At 40.2% G+C, this 25,275-nt stretch overlaps 1 protein-coding gene across 1 annotated transcript in view; it reads right to left on the bottom strand.

The window, feature by feature from the left end:
* LOC135196399 (optic atrophy 3 protein homolog) overlaps positions 1-20,244 on the bottom strand; it is a 26,288-nt gene extending 6,044 nt beyond the window's left edge. The window contains 4 exon segments of the mRNA XM_064223202.1: positions 6,822-7,003; positions 7,006-7,032; positions 7,310-7,432; positions 19,612-20,244. Coding sequence (XP_064079272.1) covers positions 6,822-7,003; positions 7,006-7,032; positions 7,310-7,432; positions 19,612-19,753 — 474 coding nt within the window. The 5' untranslated portion in view covers positions 19,754-20,244.
* Between the last annotated feature and the right edge of the window lie 5,031 nt (positions 20,245-25,275).

The raw sequence follows: 25,275 nt of genomic DNA on the forward strand, positions 1-25,275 counted from the left end.
AAAAGCCAAAGCATTCCAAGTAGTAGTTTACTTAGAATGCTTAAAATTACACTACTTGGAAAAATGATATTGTTATTGTACAATAAAGTTCATACATACTACCTGGCAGATATATTACTTAGCTATAGACTCCGTCGTCCCCGATAGAAATTCGAATTTCGCGGCACACGCTACAGGTAGGTAGGTCAGGTTGATCTACCGGCCTGCCCGCTGGGTGGCAGGAATAGGAACTATTACCTTCTAAGGACAGATTTTTTCTCTTCCACCTGTCTCCTGAGGGGAGCTGGGTGGGCCATTCAATCGTATATATCGCCAGGTAAGTATGTATGAAACTTTATTGTACAATAACAATATCATTTTCATACATTCAACTTCCCTGTCAGATATATACTTAGCTGATTGGCACCTTTGGCGGTGGGTAGAGACAGCTAGTTACTGATTTAGACAGGTAAACAAACATACGTTGTAGGTTAATAAATAAATAAAACCTTGGTTCCTATGTGTTTAGACGAAGGGTTGACCTCCTAGCTATTGCTAGGATCTGCTTCGTCTCAAGAGCCTCAGCGAGGATGTACCTATGGCTATGAGTTCTTGTAGATCTGTCAATGGGGTCTTATCCACTTACTTGACAGAATCTAATGTTATTTGTCAAAGGGGTCCTATCCACTTACATGACAAAACACCTATGCCTACTGGCATATTAAGGAGCACAACACCCGATCCCGATACCCTGATCCTAACACGAGGGTTTGTGCTTAATTTGAAAAGAGCTATCCCCAAACTCATTTCAAATAACCCAAAGAAAAATAGTATACTTATGTTAAAATAAAATTTTTTAACTCACTATTAAGCATCAGTGTCCCGGCTCCCTATCCCAGCAACGTATCCGTAGACACGTAACCAAGAGAGAAGGGATCTCTCATAGGTCAAGTTGACCTCCTTCGTGCAAAGAGAAGACACAGAGTGCATCTCCCGTAAATTACAGCTAATATGTCTCTCACGACATATTGTTATGGAAAGAACAAGAATTGTTAAAAGCTCGCACTTCAAGCGCTTTTAACTTCAATCAGCTGTTTGAAGGAATCATCAAGTTACTTAAGAAGTGCTTTAGAGATCACACTTTGAAATTGATCTCTTCTGGATGAAGCCTAGAGCCTGGCTTGTGCCTGGCTGGTCTCCTTCGCGCCTGGCTGGCGCCTCGCGCCTGTCTGACGCCTCGCGCTTGGCTGGCGCATGTTGCTTGCCTGGCGCCTGGCTAGCGCCTTGCGCCTGCCTGGAGCCTGGCGCCTGGCGCCTGGCGCCTGGCTGACTTCTCCACACTTGCTGGAGCTTCGAGCTTGTTAAAGAGTCTCGAGGAAACTGGCGATGCCCACATCGGACACTTTTCCGATTTATTTGCCTCTAGCGCATCTGCGCCAGGCTGGAGGCACGCTCTTCTCCTCATCAGACAATGACAGTGTTTATTTGGCTGTCTTCCTCTGGCGTCTTTACGCCTGTTCTGGTATTTTGGCGCCTGATTGGCGCTACATTGTCCGAAGTCCTTAACATCCACAATCGTTTATCAGGAGACTGGAGAAGGGTGGAAGAAATTCTTCTTCACTTTGAGCTTTTGGTCTCTCGGTAAGGGGAGGTGATTGTAATCAGCTACATCCAGTAGACGATAGCATATCTAACGTACGAGAGATAAGTCTTCCTCCCCGAGGAGGGTCCTTCTTGAATACTTCCGTGCTCACGAGTCTCTTCTTACATGTTGAAGAGGGGTGTCTCGTTGCAGAATCTTCCCTATCCTTGCCCGAAGGAAGGGAAGAAGCTGGAAGTCGAAGGAGACTCCGAGCTGAAATTGGGAGTACTCCTGATTTTCTAGCTCTTTATTGTATCCCTCTGAACACCTTCTGGGAAGCATTTCGAGCCGTCATCGCATACCAAAGACTCTGTAGGCAAAACGTTTGAACCATTCTACTGTAGATGAAAACGTAAGTACTCTGCCTGGACAACGAAACCTCTATCTGAAAACATTGAATCAGGAATAGGGGTTTCAGTTCTTTTGCTAGACATACTATGCTGGCAAGAACCCATTGTCTAGTCTCCATAGAATCTGATGCGAGATTCCAATGCTCAAAAAATTCATTGTCTTCTTGGTCGTTTAGGACCAGAGAAAAACAAAGAATTCCCTCATAAAAATTTCTCAAAGAAGTTTGATGAGGAGCAGTTCCATCTTGTCGGAACATGGAATCTGTGGCCACAAAAAAGATCCCATTAGAAGTACATGATATCCTATCTGTCATATTAAGGTATATATCGAATAAGATCCTGAAGATCTTAATCCTCTGCTATCTCCAATTCCCTTTGTAGAGACAGAGTATAGCTTTTACTGCGTTCTTTGATAGCAGATATATACAAAGGTGATTCTTCCCTCTGAAAGGGAAGAAAAAACCGCTATGTGGTTCACAGAGGTATCGGAAGAGGACAGTTTCCTCATTCCCTCTAGCACGAGTCTGCAGCAATTCTATGTCTAGGCCATGACTATTGTCATCTACCTTGAAAAATCCTCTCATTTATGTCCACTTCGGGGGGTGTCAGTCTGCATGCAGACAGACTCAGAGTGGAGAGGTTGTTAAGGTCCATTTAATAATAGATGCTGATAGAATATCCAGACTCTTGAAAAGACTTCCAAAAACATGCAGCTGTAGAAGAACGTGACCTCTGTGAATCCAACCTCTCTGAAGCCAAAATGAGGCATAAAGTATTATCCTCTCTTTCTTTGACGCCCTTTATCTTAAATTCTGTAAACAAAGAATTTATATATTTATATTTAGGGGAAAAAAAAAGACTATAGTATATTCCCCTTTCTATAAAATAAAAGATGGCGTATATTGCTACCTCTCTTGGTTCGAGGAAAAGGAAGCATTCTATAGGAAGCTGTTCGTCTTCTACCTTGCTAAGAGATCTATGAAGAAGACTTTCCGCAGGTTCTCACAAACTCTTTCCAATAAATGTTAGACATACATTAACAGTTATTATCGTCGATCGAGAAGGTTCTCACGGACATGCAAAATCTTGCATCGAACCTCTTTTTCCAATAGGTTCTCTTTGTTAACGCGAAACAGGAGCGAAAAAAGAGATTCTCAATGCTCTTTGCGATATGAGAGAGTCGTGGAATTGGCCTAAGTGATTAAAGAGGGTACGAAACAGGAACGAATCTTGCCGTTACCGAGCGTGCTGTCTGAGAGGCTACTGGACTCTTATGTTAATAACTCGCTAAAACGAGAAATATCTTGGCTGGTGCTCTTGGCTCATTGTGCCAGGTTGGCGCTTCAGACCGGCGCTTTCTTCTAATACTCTTTATGTTAGTTACCAGAAACATCTGTGCCTTTATGGTACACGACATCCTTACACATGTTAATTCCGTTTTTAGTAGGAAAAAACCTCTATATACGTAGTATATTCTATTCAGGGAAACCATTTCTGCTTCTAAGGACAGATTTTTCCACGAAGAGAATGTTTCCCATTCCACTCATCCATCTTCTCTTGAGCAATATCTGATTCTAAAAAGGTTTGTGTGGCGTTTCTCGAAAGACTTGACCATACCGTAGTCTTAAAGTGAATTCTCTACTACATCCATCTTCTCACTAAGCATGTATTCTAATAAGCCATGCTTTCGTAAGCATGAGAGCATTATATATAATATAATGTTCTGCTGTGTTTAGGAATCCTTAATAATGTTCCCTACGGTAAACAGCATTGAAAGGTTATAATATCTTTTTTATTGAAAATTCTTAGCAAAAGGCAGACAATATTTTATTTATGTTAGCTTAACTATCCCTCCATTCGCGACTAAGTCCATGATTGTAGGGGGATATACGGTTAACCATTCGATCCCGTTGGAGAGAGAGATGCCACCAACTGGTAATGACCGAGACCTGGATGGTACTGTATTGGCCTTACGCTTACAATGACAGCCCTGCCGTCTCGCCTCGCTGCCTGGCTGCATTCATCGTGAGTTGCCGTTACTTCATTTAATGAAGGAATATAATAAAATTATTCCCGAGCCTAAGGAAGCTCTCAATAATGCCAATTTAAGCCAAACAACCTTTGTTAAATACCGAAGCTGAGTAGGCATTGTCGTAACAAACTTTTTAAGCGAAGTCCTTACCAGGAAAATCCTGTAAGGATATAGATAATTTCGTAGCGAACCACAAAGGCAACTATGGTATGCGTATATGACTTGTCATTCAGCAGGTCGTATGCAGCAAGTCTTCCTTCTACATTCTTTCCTCTCCGATGCGGAGAGAGAATGGAATTTGCCCTCTCCGTTCTTTTCGTCAAATAAACACGAATTAGCATTAGTCGAAAGAGATCGCAATGAAACTCTCGGATCGAAGAGAATCCCTCAAATTTTATTCTCTTGGAGATAAGGCCGTATTCTACGCCTCTATTATCTGGAAGAGCCTCTAATCAATGAATGAGAGCTCGTAACGAACCTTGTTCAATTTGCAAACGATTGCCACTCTTTCTGTAAATGGTTTGGTTGCATTACTTTAGACGGAGGGAAGAAATTTTATATCGTTCTTATTAGTAATGAACAAATAATTTTTCAATAAAAAAAAGGTCGCTAGGTCTTATAAACTGAGAGACCCTGCTCCCCCTTATTGGCTTCCAATTCCGATCTATCTTCCATTTCCTGTCCATCAAGTTGGGAGAAGAATGAGCAACCGGAGGAGAGCGCCTCCTTCCAGTAATGTAAGGGCTTTTAGCAGTACCGATTCTAACCTGACAAGGGCTACGGTCGCTTGTGCGACATCTTGAGTCCCTGCCAGGAGAAGGCCGATGTTGTTCTTTTACCCTAAGGCCCTCCTGACAAGGACGGTGGCCGCTTGTGCGACAACTTTCGTCCCTACCAGGAGAAGTCCTTATAGGTCGTTCTCTTTTTTCATGATCAATTCCTTCCCGACAGGGGCTACGATCACCTGTGCGACACTAGAGGCCCTGTCGGGGAAAATTGATCTTGAGAAAAATCCCAAAGAGGAGCCTCCAAGTCCGCCTCAAATCCCGATAACTCATCCAAATTGTATTTTGGGTTGTACAAATCCTTGCGCCTGCTTCAGGCGCTCTAGAACGCTTTGCGTCCTTCGGGCTTTGCAGGCGCCTTGCGTCTCCATTCGGACGCTTCAGGCGCTTTGCGCCTCGTTTCAGGCGCCTCAGGCTCCTTAGCCGGGCGCTTTGGTTTTTTTCCCTTTGAGGCGTCTAGGCTCTCTAGGAGTTAAATATTTCCCTTTAGCCACTTCAGGCTTTTCAGGCGCGTTGCGCCTCATTCCTTTTACTTGAAGAGCTTTACGCCTCATTTCAGGCGCCCGAGGCGCTCCAGGCGCTTCAGGCGCCTCAGGCGCTTCAGGCGCCTCAGGCGCTTCAGGCGTTTCAGGCGCTTCATGTCCGAGGAGCTAGAAGCTTAAAAATTATATATGTATGTTTAATCATTAAACGAGATCCATAATTCATTCGATCAACATATATTCTTTAATATCTAATTCGTTCTTCTCAGAATAGATATATTTTCATATAAATGTACCGATGAGGAATTTGTTGAAATAACTCTTTCAAACCCCATGGGGATAGAGCCTCCGTCATTTGTACGGGGGGGGGACGAAAACAAAAAAGGATAGGGCAATGCCTCTACCGCAACTGTTATCGAAAGATCTCTCTCTGAGGTTCCGATATTACGACGAGATTATCTTGCATCTTCATTGAATCTACGCCGTTGAAACTTTTCTTCTCCTTATCCGTTCTAATAAGGGGAACACATTACATTAGGACGCCTTTTCCTTTACAATGGCGAACTTGGCAGTCTGGGACGTTCTACAGAACCTGCCGAGGGGACGCCTGATCGGTGGGGATTCTCAAGAAACCCCCTGCGGTTTGTCGACATTCCTTCTCCTCTGGGCTTGTGAGCTGGCAAGAGGTCTAGACCTGGGAGCGAGACAGAGCCGATCAGACGCACCCTCATCCTTGCAATGGGGGGGAACGGGGGAACTATATTCACTTCTTACCTTTTAAAAGCTTGCATTTGAGCTATCCATTTATCTTCAATTTGCATATATAAATTTGTAGTTTCTGAGGAGTAAAAGGTGATGAGGATGCAACAACTACTAGTACTGCTAATACTCTAACTGCTCGTTAGCACAAACGCTATTAAAGCTTATAAAGTAAGCGTATCTAGTTATATGCTTTTCTGACTTCCTAAAGTAGGAAATTAGAGTTTAATATTTCCTTAATAAAGTTGTAACCTTTATTACATATAATAATGAATAAATATTAATAATTCTCTTTATGGCAACTATGTGAGTGTCTACCGATGATTTCGGTAGTTTTCACTTAGTATTTTCTTCGAATTTCGAAGCGAAATTCTTACAAAAAGTTAATAAAAGCGTATGCCGAACCAAAGACCCAGTACTTCCCTGCAAAAGACAGCCCAGAAGATCGATGGCGATGAAACACGAAAATCAAATCAGGAGGAAACCGTAAACGTATGTTTACAGTCCAAACGATAGAGAAAAATCTGTCCTTAGAAGGTAATAGTCCTATTCCTGCCACCCAGCGGCAGGCCGGTAGATCACCTGACCTACTACCTGTAGCGTGTGCCGCGAAATTCGAATTTCTATCGGGGACGACGGAGTCTATAGCTAAGTATATATCTGACAGGGAAGTTGAATGTATGAAATAAACATATCACTGCACCTACCATAGTATTTCAAACTTGTCGATACAGGTGCATATTTTGCAGCTGTAAGAAGATTGGGAATTTCTTATATATAAGAGGTTCTTACCTGTATCTGATGCTGCGTTGCATAAACAGCTCTTGTTAATTCTCTCATTTTTGTATCAAGTTCTTCATTGGCGAATGTAAGCTCATTTATACGATTTTCAAGGCCATTTATAAACTCTGCTTCTTTCTCTTCTTTCTTTCTATCTTTTTCCTTTTGTCTACTCACTTCAAAAGCAAGGATAGCACAGCAATTCCAAATATGACACCCTCACCTTCACAAAACAGAATAAAATCAAAGAAAAATAAAATAGTAGCAGTACTACAGGAACCCATACGACTACTACATAATAAATATATTCGAAGGTCGTAAATACCATTCTTCTAAAAAACATTGTATTTAATGAAAACCAAATCTGTTGTGCTGAAATGGCAAAAATATATCAAAATATATAAGTTACATTTGTTTTACTGTATCTCATCTGTACACAAATTTAATTTAATCTAAATGAGCACATAATTATTGTGAATCACAGTACTGTGTAACTTTACCTAATAAGTTAGCTCCCAGCTCAATTGCAGCTTCTTCATTGAGTCTCGGAATTGGTGCACTCTCCTTGGACCGTGTAATGTTCATCACATACATTTTCATTCGAACTTCACACCAGTGATAAACTGAGGGTTGAAGAAATTAGTTAGAAAATTCATATACTAGTAACACATAATGCACAGCTGCTTATTACATCAAAGTCAAGGACATCTACATCAAATGCAATAAACTTATCACAGAAAAGTATTCAACCATTACTGTGCTTACTTGGAGTTAAAGAATTCCATACTTAGTCACTTGACAAGCTTAGACAGTTTCTAATGGTAAACAACTGTATTATTCCATCTTTACCAGTTCTATGGATCCAAACCCCTTATTTTCACAACTGCCTTAAGAGCTAGTCTGGCAGTCAACTGAAAACCTGCTGATTTAATTTCAATGATTTATGAAAGACGGGTCTGATGACCTGACACTGGAACACAGATTACTCAGTACGTATTATGAAGAGAATTTTTTAAAGGTAAAACTGTGATAAATCAATAACCTAGTATGCAACTGATAAAAATGGTTAAATATCAAAATGTTATTGTCATGATACAATAAAGTTTTATGCATACTTACCTGGCAGATATATACTTAGCTATAGACTCCGTCGTCCCCGATAGAAATTCGAATTTCGCGGCACACTCTACAGGTAGGTCAGGTGATCTACCGCCCCGCCGCTGGTGGCGGGAATAGGAATCATTCCCGTTTTCTAAGACAGATTTTCTCTTCCACCTGTCTCCTGAGGGGAGGTCGGTGGGCCATACACCGTATATCTGCCAGGTAAGTATGCATAAAACTTTATTGTATCATGACAATAACATTTTTATGCATTCAACTTACCTGTCAGATATATACTTAGCTGATTGGCACCTTTGGCGGAGGGTAAGAGACAGCTAATCTACTGAAATAGACAGGAAACAACATATGTTGTAGGTAATAAAATTAAAAACCTTGATTCCTACCTGTGTTAGCGAAAGACTTCATGGCTACTGCCTAGGAGCCCGTATCGCTTCAAGAGCCTCAGCGAGGTAGTGACCTCATGCTAAGAGTTCTTGATGGTCTGTTACCGGGGGTCTTACCCACTTACGATTCAGAACCTTAGGATCTTGTCAATGGGGTCCTATCATTACATGACAAAAACACCTTGCTATTGGCATGATCATAGAGCACGACACTAATCCCGATCACCTGATCCTTATTGGGGTTAGTACTACGATTGAAAGGAGTCATCCCCGAACATCCTTTCAAGCAACCCACAACTCAAAAACAATATTAAAACTAATTATTAAAAATATTAAAAACAAATTTAAGGATCAAGCGTCTGCTCCATTTCCCAGCATAGTATCCGCTGATACATAAGGTCCAAGAGCGAAACATTTATCGTATGTTATTCTAACATCTTTAAATAGTGGGATGCAAATACTGAATTGCACCTCCAGTAAGTTGCTGCTAAAATGTTTCTCATGGACATATTCCTTCGTAAAAGAAGGGAAGTTGCCACAGCCCGGACTTCGTGAGCTTTCACTCTCAGCAGCTTTAAATAGTTCTCTTGGCAATTCCATATGAGCTTCGGTAATTACATTTCTGACAAAGAATGCCAGTGCGTTCTTTGACATCGGTCTAGTTGGGGTTTCTTACCGAACACCAAAGACCTTGTCGACATCCTGAAGCTGTGTCTTCTTTTTTAAATAAAATTTTAAGGTCCTGACTGGGCAAAGGGACCGATCCAACTCTCTTCCTACCAGAGAAGAGTCCCTTGACTTCGAAACTTCTAGGCCCAAGTTTAGAAGGGTTCTCATCTTTTTCGCTAGGAAAAGATCCTGGAAAGAAATGACCGCCGAGTCTTTTCTAAATCCCACCCGAGAGTCCAAAGCATGCAATTCACTGATCCTCTTAGCAGTTTGCTAGAGCCAACAGGAATATGCATTTGCTAGTAAGATCTCTGAATGAGATTTTATCTATAGGTTCGAACCTGTCCGACATCAAGAACTTTAGGACAACGTCCAGGTTCCAACTCGGGGGGGAATCGATGATCTCAATTTCTTAGTCTCGACAAAGACCTGATGAGATCATGAAGATCCTTATTACTCTCGAGATTCAGCCCTCTGTTTCTAAAAACAGCTGAGAGCATGCTCCTATATCCTTAATAGTTGATACGGCCAATTTGGATTCTTCTCTTAAGAAGAGGAGAAAATCCGCGATTTCGGTTACAGAGGTATTGGAAGAGGACAGCTTCTTCGACCTACACCATCTACGGAAAACTTCCCACTTCGATTGGTAGACCCGCAGGGTAGAGGCTCTGCGGGCTCTAGCAATTGAAGTTGCCACTTTCTTTGAAAAGCCCCTCCGCTCTGACCAGTCTTTCGATAGTCGAAAGGCAGTCAGGGAGAGACTTTGGATGTTTTTGTGGAACCTCTCGAAGTGGGGTTGTCTGAGCAGATCTGTCCTGTCTGGTAGAGATCTGGGGAAGTCCACCGTCCATTCCAGTACCTCTGTGAACCAGATTCGGGAAGGCCAAAAGGGAGCAATTAGAGTCATTCTCATTCCTTCCGATGCCACAAATTTTCTTACTACTTCCCCCTGCAATTTGAATGGGGGAAAGGCGTATGCATCTATGCCTGACCAACTCCATGAGAAGGCATCGATCGCCGTGGCTCTGGGATCATTCTTCTAGCGAGCAGAAGTTGTTTCTATTTTCCTGGAGAGGAACGTGGCAAAACAGGTCGATCTGGGTCTCCCCCAGAGTGACCATATTTGTCTGCAGACTTCTGAGTGGAGCATCCACTCTGTCGGGAGAACCTGGTTCTTTCTGCTCAATCTGTCTCCCTTAGGTTTTTTACTCCTTGGACAAACCTTGTACGCAGAATAATGCCCCGTTCCTCTGTCCAGGTTAATAGAGCTCTCGCTATTTCGTTCAGAGAGAAAGAGTGAGTGCCCCCTTGATTCCGGATTGTAAGCCAGAGCTGTGGTGTTGTCGGAATTGGCTTGAATAACTACCGCTCTCTGACTTCCGCTTCGAAGTATTCCAGGGCTAGATGAATTGCCAGGAGTTCCTTCGCATTGATGTGCAGAGTAGTTTGTTGTCTGGTTCAAACCCCTGCTACTTCCTTTGACCCAGTGTTGCTCCCCCAACCTGTTTCCGAGGCATCGGAAAACAACACTCGGTGAGGGTTCCGAGTCGAAGAGTGACACCCTCCCCTTCGTTCCTTGTTGTTAATGGGGTTAACCACCACATTTAGGTCTGATTTTTATCCCCTGTTGGATGGGAAAAAATGTCTGACAAGTCTCCTGTCTTTTGACTCCACATCCTCTTTAGATAAAATTGCAGAGGTCTGAGATTTAATCTTCCCAGGGAAATGAACTGCTCTAACGAGGAAAGGGTGCCCAGCAGACTGAGCCACTTCCTCGCCGAGGTCCGTTCTTATCCTAAGAAGTTCGAGATCTTTTCTAAGCCTCGAGTAATTCTGTCTTGGAGAGAATGGAAACGCCCGAAACCCCGAGAATCCATCTGTATCCCCAGATAGACTATGTTCTGTCTGGGATCAATTGTGATTTCTCGAGGTTCACGAGCAGTCCCAAAGATTTTGTCAAGTTCAAAGTCTTCTCCAAGTCCTTCAAGCACTGAATTTCCGATTTTGCTCTTATTAGCCAATCGTCCAGATAAAGGGATATATTTATCCCCTCTAGATGTAGCCATCTCGCAACGTTCATCATTAGCCTCGTGAACACTTGAGGGGCCGTTGAAAGGCCGAAGCATAGGGCTCCTGAATTGGTATACTTTCCCTGCATCATGAATCGGAGATATTTTCTTCGATGATGGATGCAGGGGGACATGAAAGTATGCACTTGTAGATCTAAGGAGACCATCCAATCTCCTGGACGAAGAGCCGCAAGAACCGATTTTGATGTTTCCATAGAGAACTTTGTGTTCTCCACAAATCGGTTCAATGCGCTCACATCCAGGACCGGTCTCCACCTCCCGAGGATTTCGGACAGAAAAAGACGGTTGTAGAATCCTCGGGAATGCGGATCCCGAACCACTTCGATGGCCTCCTTTTGCAACATCTGTTTTCTACCAGTTGCAATAATGCTTCTTTCTTGCAGGGTCCCTGTATTGGGCTGACAGTTCCCTCGGGTTCGTAGTCAAGGGAGGTCTGTCTCGAAATGGATCATATATCCCTTTGTTACCACGGAAAGGGACCAAATTTCTGCCTGTCTCCGAGCCCATTCTTGGAAAATTTCCGAAGTCTGGATCCTACCGGTGCTTGAGGACTGTTGTCTCATTTAGTTCTCTTGATAGGTCTGAAGGAAGGCCTACCTCTCTTCTGCACTCCTCTCTTCTTAAAGAGGGTCTGGCCGAGGTACTTCCTCGAAAGGGCTGTTGAGGAGCCCGAGTCTCTCTCTTAATAGGACCCGAAGTCCTCGATTTCTTTGCAGATTGGGCCGGGAAACAACAGATCTTGTGTGGCCTTTTCTGTCAAGAATGAGAAATATCTTTACAAGATTTGAAGGAAACATTGTCCGACAGAGGAGCTACAGAAGAGATGACCTCTGAGTAGGAGTAACTGCTTTCGTCAGAAAAGAGCTAAATAAGACTCTCTTCTTCAGAATACCAGTACCAACAGAGAGGCCACCTCTCCTGATCCATCCTGAAAGCCGCCTTGTCCATACAGGAAAGAACACTATGAAGGACTTCTGGACTAAGAGATTCCTCCCCTCTTGTGTCTTTTTGGCCAACACCCCAAGTGACCAGTCTAAGAAGTTAAAAAACTTCTAAGACATTAAACAATCCCTTGAGAGAGTGGTCCATCTCAGAAGTCCCCATGTGATCTTTTGCTGATGACAAGGCTTGTCTCCTAGACGAATCTACCAGATTCGAAAATCTGCTTCGGCAGTGGGACGGGAGAGCTAGACCCGTGGTTTTGCCCGTCTCGTACAAATTCCTCTTCCCTGATAGTCTGGAAGGAGGGCAGGTAAAGACTGTCTTCCCCGCCTTCTCCTTGGATTCCAACCAATTTCCTACGAATCGGAGAGCCTTGTTCATAAGGATGGTTGGCTTTCATTTTCATTTTAACTAAAAGATGATTGTTTCGTTTTCGGGACCTTCGTGCTTGTAAAACAAGGACCTTGGAGAAGGAGGAGCAGTAGGGCTTAAAGAGTCCCCCAAACTCTTGAAGTAAGAGGGCTGCCAGCGTCTTTGTAATCTGACAAACCCGGAGCCGAGTGATTTCAGAGTCCGAAATCTCTTCCAAAATCCAATTCCGAGAGGATTGTTTATTTCCAGTAGGAGACTGGCCTCTTGCAACATCCACCCCACTCTCGCAAGAACGACGACCGCTTGTGCGAAACTTGCGTCCCTACGAGAGATAGGTTGATCCTGCAAAACGACCTTATCCTTCTCCTGGCAAGAGCGATGGCCGCTTGTGCGACACCTTTCTCCTCTGTCAGACGAAGGATGTCCTCTCCTATCGCTTTCTCCGGAACGACCTATGTCCTGACAAGGAATACGGGCCGCTGTGCGGACAACTAGAGTCCTTGTCAGGTAAAGGCTTATCCTTCCGAAAGCCAAACAAATCTTCCTGGCTTAATTGTCTTTTGGAAGAAGTCCGTCTCTTATTTGTCACTTGTGGCTCATTGCGCCGGGTTGACGCTCGTGATTCCTTGCGCCAAGCTGGCGCTTCTAGCGCATTTCGGCAGAGTGGCGCTTCTGGCGCATCTGGCGCATTTCGGCAGGGTGGCGCTTCTGGCGCATCTGGAGCCTCTGGCGCATCTGGCGCCTTTCGGCAGGGTGGCGCTTCTGGCGCATCTGGCGCCTCTGGCGCTTCTGGCGCATTTCGCCAGGCTGGCTCTTCTGGCGCATATGGCGCTTCTGGCTCTTCTGACTCGTATGGAGTCTCAAACTCATCTGGCGCATCTGGCGCATTGCGCCAGGTTGGCGTTTTTTGGCGCATTCTTCATACTCCTCCGTGTATAAGCCGAAACTTCCGTTTCTTCTTTCTTTCCCAACTTCGTCTTCTTTATAGGAAGGAAAGAGTCCTTTCTCCTGGGAGTTTCCTTAGTAAAACTCCTACTAAGGCTGAAAGTTGCTCCTGCACATTTAGGATAATTTTTTGCAGCCGCACTCTCTCTTTTTCCTTCCCTGATTCAGGTGAGGAATGTCTGGAAGCGGAAGGAAACTCCGATTTCCGTTTAGGAACCAATCTTTTCTTTTCTTCTCCACAAGGTGATAGATCGGAGAAAAAAGCTCAGGGCTTGAATCCAAAGTAGGAGCCTTCCAACTTCTCTTTAAGGGGCGTGACAGTTCATCAGAACTCCATCCCCTTACATTCGGTTGAAGAATCTGACGAAGAAAAACACTTTTTTAGGATGCTTTTTCGATAGCGATCCTTGGCAGTTTCGGGTCGTCACAGAATCTGCCGAGGGGACGCCTGATCGGTGGGGATTCTCCGTAACCTCCGTAAGGCTTTCGACATTCCTTCTCCTCTGGGCCTGTGAGCTTGGAAGAGGTCTAGGCCTGGGAGCGAGACAGAGCCGATCAGACGCACCCTACACTGCACTAGGGACACTTAATTCACTATCACTGTGCTTACCTTTCAACGTCAGCATTTGACGTTCCATCCTTTGTAGCGCAGCTTTAAGATCTGCAATTTCCGTTGCCGGATTTGCAGTCTTAGTACTAGAGGAAGAAGATAGAGGTTTGGGTTTAGGGTTAGGTGTTAATTTAATAGGCTCGTTAGAGCGAGAGACTACTTACGCTTCTGGAGGAAGCCTTCCTAGCCCTATCCATATCTAATTTCCTTAAATATGAATTTAAATTCTTCCATTCTTCCTCATTCATATTACACATTCATCACAGGTGTTAGAAATTGAACATTCATTCCTTCTACACCCCACTTACAAACTGTGTGAGGGTCTACCGAAGCTTTCGGTATCCTCACCATGCATCCCTCATTTACACACTGTCTTCTAACCGTAAAGCTAGAATCCGACATCATGAGAAATATCCAAAACCAAGTCCAAAAAACAGTCCACGAAAGAGTATGCCAAACCAAAGATCCAATACGTCACCAAAATAACCGGCTTAGAAGATCAATAGCGATGAAAAATACGAAAATCAAATCAGGAGTAACAACAACAATGTTGCTGTCACGGCCGATAGAGAAAATCTGTCTTAGGAAACGGGAATGATTCCTATTCCCGCCACCAGCGGCGGGGCGGTAGATCACCTGACCTACCTGTAGAGTGTGCCGCGAAATTCGAATTTCTATCGGGGACGACGGAGTCTATAGCTAAGTATATATCTGACAGGTAAGTTGAATGCATAAAAATATACTTTAATATCATTATAAACATGATTTTGCCTTTTCTTAATTACATATCCTGGGCTCCACCAAGATGTCCACAGGAAAGAGGAATGTTCACAGAGATCACAAATTTTGCCATAAGAACTTGTGGAATACGTGATTGGACATAACCTTAGCCCATTCAATCTATTTTCTCTGGGAAGACAATGAACCAAGAATCAGCCCAAAGGGTGGATTCTCTGATATTTTCAAGTTCTCAGAGAAAGAACTCCATTTGCTTTGTACATTCAGCAAGATTGGATAAACTATTTCATATCAGAGCAGTAAAAGGAGCCGAGAGATTAAATCAGTATACATACTATCCAATCTTGTTGAGTATTATGACCCTCACATTGGCCTGCTCATAACATTTTGATACCAAAAGGGGTCAGCACCCAACAAAACTAGGCTAATAATTTGGATAAGGACTGAATTGCTGTACAGTGTTAGGGAATATGAATAAATAGCATAATCTCTGTAGTCTTTGTTTAGAATTTCTAGAGATGCTAGTATAGCTGCCAATTCAACAGTAAAACTGAAGCATTACTGTCAATTCAACTGTAAAACTGAAGCATTACTTGATATTCAGCTACAAGGGGTTCATCATCATCCACCACTTCAATACCAAAATGCCAACCCCACCTTGGATCTTCAACCCATCTAAGTAGAACTTGAAGAAGGCTTGGCAAGTCTTAGTCTTGGATTGAGTAGGTATATGCATTTTATCTACTTTTGCTTAAAGCTTTTGGTCATATTTTAGGCTAACTCATCACCCAAGGAACTATCTTCTACCTCTTCAGTAATAGGCAATTGGAAGGGATTTACTTGGACTAGAGATGTTAAATGTTTCCCAGTTACATTCCCCAAGCAAATATTAAGGTTAAAAAACCTATTGAAAAACTTTAAGTACAACAACCCAAGTTCTCTTCTTGGACTAAGAAGCATTTGATAAGCATCTGAAACCAATGTTCAAGTACTGTGAGCACATCAGCAATGGAGACACCCTGATTTGCGTATATTAAAAAAAAGTGAAAATTGAGAATCAAGAGAGAGGGATACAGTAAAGGTTTCGATCCTTGTAAGAACAAACATTAATTCAGAGCAAGATAGAAACCCAAACCACAGCCAAGCCAAAGTTCATCTAAGAGTCATAAATATAGTATACTTCCAATGACAAATAATAAAATAGATCCAAATTCAGTTTGGGGTGGGTATAGTGAAACAGTCACAAGGGAAATATTGCAAGTTTACTACTGTAGCAGAGTCTGATAACAGTAATAGCATACCATAGGATAGGTCTGAAACTTTGATAATGAGCATTTTCCTTTAATTGATAACCATAAAATGCCAAAGAACCCATTATCATGAGATTTTACTGTACAATGTTCACAACTCTTGACTTCTTTTTATGTCCAGGATACTGAAAAACACTCATTAAACAAATCTACCTACGTCGCGCTGGTGGAAGGCAAATCTTCTCTTTAAAGAATGTATTCCTAATAGCCCCACGTCTTATTCCGCTAGATAAAGGCCGAGCAACTTGTTTCACAAAGAGAAATGCAAGTTTGGCAAGAGGAAAAATGGGAGCCATGAGTGTTTGTTCCTCTGATGCAGTAACTTAGATCCCACCTGCAATGCAAGACAGCCTCATTACTTGAACTGTGTTAAGTAGGAAAGGCATGTGCAAAGTCAGCTGATTTAAATTTATTTAAGCTTTTCTTTCATTAAACTATGCTATAAGGCTATAAAATTGTCTAAATCTAGGTAAACTGTGGAGGTCACAAATCTTGGTAATTACAGTACCTCCAGTTAACAATAATGAATATCAAACCACCTTACAGAGCAGAGCATTTCTCTAGACTTTCAATTAGCAAGAGAATGATAACTATGGCTCCCATTTTATTAACCAAATCAGTTTGATTAGAAAACCTAAAATTGAGAAGAATTTCCAAGACAGTACTCTATTCTATAACAAACAAATAATTGTTTTAATCTTTTTAATAACCACCACTATGTAGCAAAAATCAACAGCCCTTCAAAATATCTATTTGAAGAGAGATATAGTAGAGATCAAAACAACAGTGTATCACAAAACATATACTAGTGTGTTGTACTGCATATGAACCTACTCAAAATTCTTTCCCAACACACTAATTTACTTATATACCAGGTTAACAGTACATACCAGTAAAATTAAGGTTATTATATTACAAAAGTTCAAAGACAACACAGACTTACACTTCCAGTCTCACATTGGGGCTTGCCTGAGGGAATTTTTCTTAAATGTGGATTGAAAAAACTGTTAGCAATCAAGATCTTTCCCTAGGAAGAAAATCTAACATTACTCTAATCCCAAGTTATGTCCCAGGGAAACAATGTGTTACAAGGTTTCTCCAGAAAGGTCATGTGTTATGCCATCACAGTGGTTTCTAAATCCAGAGATGTGCAGAATCTTAATGAGTCTTTGGAGTACACGTCTAGTTGACTTAATTTGCAACCAACAAGAACTAGCAACTCCCAAAATACTGTACAGCTTTCCTGAACACCATCAAGGGGTACAGAGGCCTTTTGGCTGCCCTGGCACTGTCTAGAAATTTATGCTCTTTCACTAATATGACCAATGCTAATAGAGCTGCAGTCTCCCATGAATGCAACTATGACCCTCACTGTTCCTCTGTAGCCCCTACAGGTTTCATTCCCAGAACATAAAAGCTCTCTGGTGAACCATTAGAGGTTCCCATCAGTTGGGAGAAGCTAAAGAAACAGTCATACTTTTGGCATTAGGTACATACCACCAGAATTTGCTGCTCATCCAGCTACATGCATGGAAGTTCCAGCAACAGCTCATGGAGCTTTGTTTAAAAGAAAGTATTATTTTATTTAAGCAATTAATGATCTTATTTCCTAATCTAAAACTGCACTTTTATCAAAGAAAATCTCTCAAGTCCTTCAGATTACTTTCAATTATTTCAAGTAGACTATTTCAAAGAGTAATGAAACTAAGGCTAGAAAGCAAAAGACTATGGCAATTTCAGCCATTAAGCAAAAGACAGTGTATAAGAGAGAGTTCAAGTAGTTAGACAGAAACATGATAATATCTGGAAAAGAAATGAAAAGAGGCAAAAGGATCCCAGGTCAAATTGGGATAAAACTCCCAGCTCTACACTGAGAAATACTACCCAAGATACTTCAGAAAGAAAATGGAAGAAAAAATCAGGAATCACTGGAAGAAGAAATAAAGAAAGTAGGAATCAATGTAAAGTAAACGCTAAAAAGTGTATGTAGCTACGGGTAAAACAAATGCTGAAACAACCCTTAGGTAGTAGGCTAAAGCCTATAATACGTTGAATGAGGTGCACTGATGGCAATACCCTGTTACTGGTCTTGAACTTAAGGTAAAAAACCGCATGGTACAGGGGTGGACCATGTACGATCAATGTGTACAACCCCCAAAAAAGTACATTATAACGCGTCCTGACATCGGAGATGGGCATCAGACGCGACTTGTTGTTGGTGAGAAACGGAGCTATAGACCTCTACTCCGGTGTCAGGACGTGTTATAATGTACTTTTCTTGGGGTTGTACACATTGATCGTAAATGGTCCACCCCTGTACCATGCGGTTTTTTACCCTAATTTGACTGAAATGCCCAAGGACCGAAACTTCTGCATTGCAATATACAGAATAAACTATCAAAGATTTAAGCAAGGATATTTACTTGTCGTACAGCCTAAGCTACCTTACCAGATTATAGGTAGGGTAGGCTAGCCTAGCCTAAAGGCTGTACCAAATGTGCCTAACTTAGAATATTTCAGGGTTAAATTTACTTAACCTAGGCTAAAGAGGATTTCTAATTCATAAATGGTATACCTACCTATACTCTGTTTTTTTTCATCTGTCCATCCGCCAGTGGTGTTTTTGTATGGTAACACTGCGTCCCGGGCTTGAAATAGTTACGCTGTGTAAGTTTTAGGTAAATAAAGGATATCTGGTTGTACATTTGCAACTGAAAAGTGTTTTAATAATTTACTGTATGCGAATTACACCGTTAATATTCGAAATAGGATATTGTTATTATTGTCGAATGTAAGCTGCCTTTTCGGGGTGGCGAATGGAACAGCCAGACGCAAATTCCATCAAACAGATGCTAAACCAAGTTACGTCATATCGTATCTGGCTGAAACGCACTTTATAAAAATTAACAGTACATACTGATATACTTACGGATAATGAAGTAATACGTTGACATCTTGCCGTAGTGAACAGCGAGAGAAGCAATTTTCCCGCCACTGCGTCTGGCTGTTCCATTCGCCACCCCGAAAAGGGAGCTTACATTCAACAATAATAACAATAACCTATTTCGAATATTAATGGTGCAATTCGCATACAGTAAATTATTAAAACACTTTTCAGTTGCAAATGTACACCCAGATGTCCTTTTATTTACCTAAAACTTACACGTAGCGCAACTATTTAAAGCCCGGGACGCAGTGTTACCATACAAAAACCACACAGGCGGATGGACAGATGAAAAAAAACAGAGTATAGCTAGTTATACCTAACTGATTGAATGATTTCTCAGGAGTTACTTGGCGTCACAGGCTGAATTGCCAAGGTCACTGTCGTCAATTTACAATACCTAAGCTTCAAACTAACCTAATAGTAGGTAGGTATGCAAGCCTGGGCTAGTCACACCTACTCTAAATGAGATTAGGCGCAGGAATAAATATAATGAGAGGTGGGGAGTAGGACCGGTACTAGGCTACTACCTAGGTATAGCAATGAAATTGTGGGGGTGATTTAAATCACAAAATAACAATATATAAAACACCAATTACATTTTAGTTTTTATTCAATAAATTATTTCAAAGCATTACAACAGATTACATAAGGGTAAAAGAAGTGCTGCAACTTACACTGCGCCGGTGGCATCAAGACGTAAGTCCTGAAGAAGTGGTTATTCTTCGCACGGCTCTTCGCGAAGCTTGCAAGTGGTTTGGACACTTGTTTAATGACAAGAGTACCCAATTTTGCAATGGGAAAACCCACTACAGGCATTATTTATGCTGTAATCTAGGGGAGAGCGCAACCTACAAAGTAACGGTGGTGATTGCAGTCATTCAGTAGTAGTAGTAGTAGTAGTGGGTGGGATATGCCTTTGAAACGGCTCCCTTGCTTCTTTTATTCCTCCTTTGTTTGTGTTTGCTTGAGCTTCTTCTCTCTGAAATACCACATTTCTTTTATAAAATCTTTCCTATTCTCCACTTCCTCCCTCATTAGTACTACCAATAAGATTATATTTGCTACTAATTCCTCTTTATTTTCTTGATATGGTTGCTGCATAAAGCTATATCTATTTCTAATTTCATTGTATGCTGGACAGTAAAGTAAGAAATGTTCTAAATTTTCATTTTGTTCCTCACAGTATAAACATTTTGTATCTTCTCCTTTTATCCTATTTCTATCATTTAATCCTAGTATACCTAGTCTGGCCCTACTGATCAGCATTGTTTTTTCAGTGTTATCATACCAGATTTCTTCTCTTATGTTTTCTTTATATTTTCTGTAGATTCTTAATGTTGATTTTTCATTCATTTCTTTCTGCCATATTTTTCTGTCCCAATTGTTTATTATTTCTCTTAACTGTTTGTCTTTAACTGCTTCAATTTTACTTAAGTTTATGTTTAGTTCTTTCATATACTCTTTTACTTGCATTATCCAAGGGTTTTTTTTGTTTTCATACTGATCCATTGTTATCTCATATAGGAGCCTATTTCCACCATTCTTTAGTGTATGTTTCAGGTAGAAAAGTTTATTCTTCATATCTCTAGATTGGCAGGAAGAGGCCCCTATTTCAGATCTTAACGCACAACTTGCTGTGTAACTTGGGCGCTTTCAATATTGCTCTGTATACTTTATTATCTATCTTCTGCAATTCATTTATTGTTTTCCTGTCAAGTTTCATGACTTCCATCGCATACATGAATGAAGGCATCGCTAGTCCTTTCCAGTACAATTTTCCTATTTTTACCCTGCTACAGCTTTTATTGATGACTGCATTAGCCATATTTGCCATCTGCTTTGCTTTAATTTGGGCCCTTTTTATCTGTTCTCTGAAGCAGTCTTTCATGTTGTTGATTGTTACTCCTAGGTATTTAATATTCTTAACTATTTTTATTCCTTCTATGTGTTCCATATTCTCCACATCATCGATACTGTACCAGTCGTTGTATATTAGTATGTTACTCTTGTCCTTGTTTATGTTTAGGCCACATTCCCTTGCGATTTCCATAAGGGTTTTTATTGATTTTGTTATTTCTTCTAGTGTGTGCCCTAGTATTAATCCGTCGTCCTGCATATAGTAGTCCCACTAACCATTATTACTTCATTTCTGAAAAACCTTCTGTTGTATTTCTAATTTTTCTATTATCAAGTACGTTATTAATAGAAAGAATATGTTTGAGCCATTGCATCCCTGTCTTATTCCATTGGTTACGTTTTAGTTCTTTTTGTTCTGTAGTTAATAAGGCATAGGCTTGTTACGTCATTTGTATATATCTTTGCAACTGTATTTATTACTTCTGCATGTAGCCTGTATTTCATCATGACCTCAATGAGCTTTTTCCTATTAACAAAGTCAACTGCTTTTTGGAAGTCTATTGATACTACAAATAAGGGTCCTTTCTTCTGTAAGTCTCTTGTATGCAGTATTGTAAGATATATAAATTATCGATTCCTCTCCTTTGTGCGGTAAAGCCTGATTGTAGTTCATCATTTTTTCCTATATTTCTAATATGTTTTTCTATTTTGGTTCTCAGGATCCCCATGAAGATTTTATATGATGCATTTGTTAGAGCTATTGGCCTTAGATCTTTGACTGTGGGGTTTTGTTTTTTGTTTTTCGTAAGTGTTGTTTTTTACTTAAACCAGCTTTTTCTGCGTTTTTCCTGCCCTTCAGTATGTTATTTAAACATTCTGCCAATTCTTTTTGAAGGTTGTTACTTTGTAATAGTAATTTGAACAGTACTGGCTTCATTCCATCTGGTCCTGGTGCTTTATTTGTCTTCATTTTCTCAAGTTGATTTTTTACATCTTCTTCTGTTATGTTGATTTCTTCCATGGGTCTGATCTCTGTCTCTGTTGGGTCATACACTCCATACATATGTTCCCTTAAAGATATATGGCATTTCATCTGCTGTCTTAATCTTTTCACTATTTCTTCCATGTCATGTTTGTACTGTTCTTTCTTGCTTTCATTCCATATCTCTCCTATTTTGTTTTCTTCTTTATGGTATATTGTTTCCCAGAATTTTACCAGCTCTTTTCACCGAATATTCTTATCCATTCTTTTTCTGATGTGGTCTTTCCTCTCAGCATGTCTATATATTCCCAGATTTTCCTGTGTCTGTTTTTATCATTCATTATCTCATTTCTAATCTTTTCTTCATATTCTTCATATGCTTTCTTTATTATTATCTGTACTTTTTGTTTTTGTTAAGATATGCTTCTTCATAGTATCTTTTTTCTTCTATTCTTGTGGCTTTCCTTTTTAATTTGTTATATACCCTTCTTTGGCTTATTTCTTTCTTTATTTCTTTGGTGACCCATACTGGTTCTATTTCTTCTTGCTTTCCTGTCTTTAACCTTCTTTTGATTATCTTCTCTAAGTTATTTGTTTTTGCTTCACTCATTGTTTCTTCCAACTGGGTTAGATCTCCTTTTCTGTCTTGTTGGCTTACTTTAAACTCTAGATTCAAGGTATTTCCTGTAGATTCTTCTGTAACTTTCAAATATTTGATTTCTTTTGTTTCATTTCTGAATGTTTTCCTTACTTTAGTGTTCATGTTGAATTGGACCTTTATGAGGTGATGGTCTGATAGATCATATTCATATTTTCCCTCGTCTATCTCCATACATTCATATTTTTTATACATATTTTGGTTGACTAGGGCAAAGTCTATAGCACTGTTCTGATCTCCTCTACTCCAGGTTATCTCTCCTTTGCAGCTGGGATCTCCATTTAATAGCGTTAGGTCATATTTTTCCATTAGGTCCATAACTATTTTCCATTTTGATCAAGTTCTTGTGTCCCTATGAAACCTAAGTGCCCATTGAAATCCCCAAGGACTATCATAGGCAGGTCTGTGGATTTTTCTATGGCTACATGTAAGGCACTTATTATTTGTTTATTTCTTTCTTTATCACTAGTTGACATGTAGACCAGAATTATGTTGAATATTGTTTGTTTCTATAGTTAACCTTTACTATTAGAATGTCTTTGTGTTCCGACTTTTCTTTTTCTATCTGGATCTCTCCTTTGGTTCTATACATTATTAGTAGGCCTCCTCCTTTGGTGTCGTCTTCATCTCTCATTGAGTCTACCACTCTGATGCTTGTTGGGAATAGTAATTTTTGCTGTTTAAGGTGTGTTTCTGTGATGCACATAATTGTGTTTTCTTTTGTTATTTCCACTAGCTCGATTATTTTTGCTTTTGTCAGTCCTTTGGGTGTTTTATAAGCTTTATTTCAAGATTTCTTAATATATCTTCTGTCTTGCTCACTAATTTTTCACTTTCTCTATTTACAAAATTGCTTCTACCGTCTAAATCCATTTATCTATCTTTGCAAACCACTTTTTTCTTCTAGGTCTAATAGTCTAAGATTGTTACTGAAGTTACTTCCTTTACCTACCTGCCCTAAACTAATTTCCTTTCTTCTACTTCCTTCCTCAGAGCTCTTAACATTACTACTATATATTCTATTTTCTCCTAAATCTAATTTATTTACACTCATAAAAAAATTATTACTCCCTATCTCTAAATTATTTACAATTCTATCTACTTTACATTTTCCTACCTCTAACTCATTTACACTTCTAACAATTCTTTTGTTTCTATCTATATTCCCCTGGATTTCCTTTTTAGAGCATTCTAGTCGTCTGAAAGTTTTCTCTTCTCTTCAGCTCTCCCTTACTTATGAACCATCCTTCCTCTTTGTTATCCTGCTTTTTCTTTAATTCAGATCTTAATATGCTATCTTTTTCTCTTTCTTTAGCAGTCATGTCTGGAACTATAGATATTTTTTGTAAATATCCTTCTTTGCATTCCTTAGCAGTCTGGCACTTTTTAATATGTTCCACTTTTCCCTCTCATGGCTGAGTTTCACTAGAAGTTGGTCTGGGCCTTGATCTGCCTACCGCCTCATTGTTTTGCCTTGTTGCAGTCGTGGCCTACCTAACCTTACTACATCTTTAATATTCCATTCATCTTTATTAAGGTTAAGTTCTTTTGTGAATATTTCGTTGCACCTCTCTTCATCTAGCTTCAAGTTCTCTGTTTCCTCTCCTGCTATATATGCTCTGGCAGGTCACCACCGTCCACCTCCTCCATAGCAATCTTGGGTGGTTGTTGCCTTTGTAACAGCGCCTCACTTTCCTATTACCTATCATAATTAGCTTTCATGGATTAAAACCGAAACGTTTTCCTTACTGTCGCGTTGCTTCAATTTTAAAATGTATTTTCAAAATATCCTAATCTTTACTAGATAGTCTTTCGTTAACAGTACCAGGTCTCTCTAGCTCTCATATTTTCTTTGGTTTTATTTTTAAAATTTACATCGCACTTCTATCAAAATTATTGGAAACCTCGTCAGGTTTTTAGTAGTGTCCAAGTAAATATGGACGTAACATAGCCAATTTTAGGTAAGACCCTGTGAGATACAAGGTCAACTTAATCTACAACTCATGTACATATATACTATATATATACATATATATATATATATATATATATATTATATATATATATATATATATAGATATATATATATATATATATATATATATATATATATATATATGCCACGAAGGGAAATAAACAACGGAGTATCCGCAAGACCTCTCGACGTTTAAACATCCTTTACTAAGCAGAAACTGACATACATGAGGAAAAAGACAACACAAGAAGAATCATATAACTGACAGATAAGGATTATAAAGAGATTAAGTACCTAGAATCCGACACACCTGGAAGATGAGTAACCTTCCCAAACAAGCATAAACAATAAGTGCAATTAAAAGTTTAAGACAATCATCTCAGATACAAGGACAAGACAATTAAAGGATTATAGGTGACAGCTATTCAGAACTTTGGTAAACAAAACCATATTCACAATACATGTTAGACATACATTACAGCAAAGGTAACTCTAAGGCAACTAATTTTTATTTAAGTCTGTAATTATATCTTTAAGGTCATTCTTAAACATGTTACAAATTCAAGCGTCTAAATGAAAAAGGCCACGACTAACATTGAAATTACAACGAAAAGTAAGTTGCATTAAAGCAGATTCTAAAAGATTTCGTGATAAGACATCTCTTGACCTTGCAATTACTGAACTACCAACCCAATTCATTCGGTAGTTCAGTAATTGCAAGGTCAAGAGATGTCTTATCACGAAATCTTTTAGAATCTGCCTTAATACAACTTACTTTTCATTGTAATTTCAATGTTAGTCGTGGCCTTTTTCATTTAGACCCTTGTATTTGTAACATGTTTAAGAATGACCTTAATGATATTGTC

Source organism: Macrobrachium nipponense, chromosome 17 (genome assembly GCF_015104395.2).
Source record: "Macrobrachium nipponense isolate FS-2020 chromosome 17, ASM1510439v2, whole genome shotgun sequence".
NCBI classification, from domain to species: Eukaryota; Metazoa; Arthropoda; class Malacostraca; order Decapoda; family Palaemonidae; genus Macrobrachium; species Macrobrachium nipponense.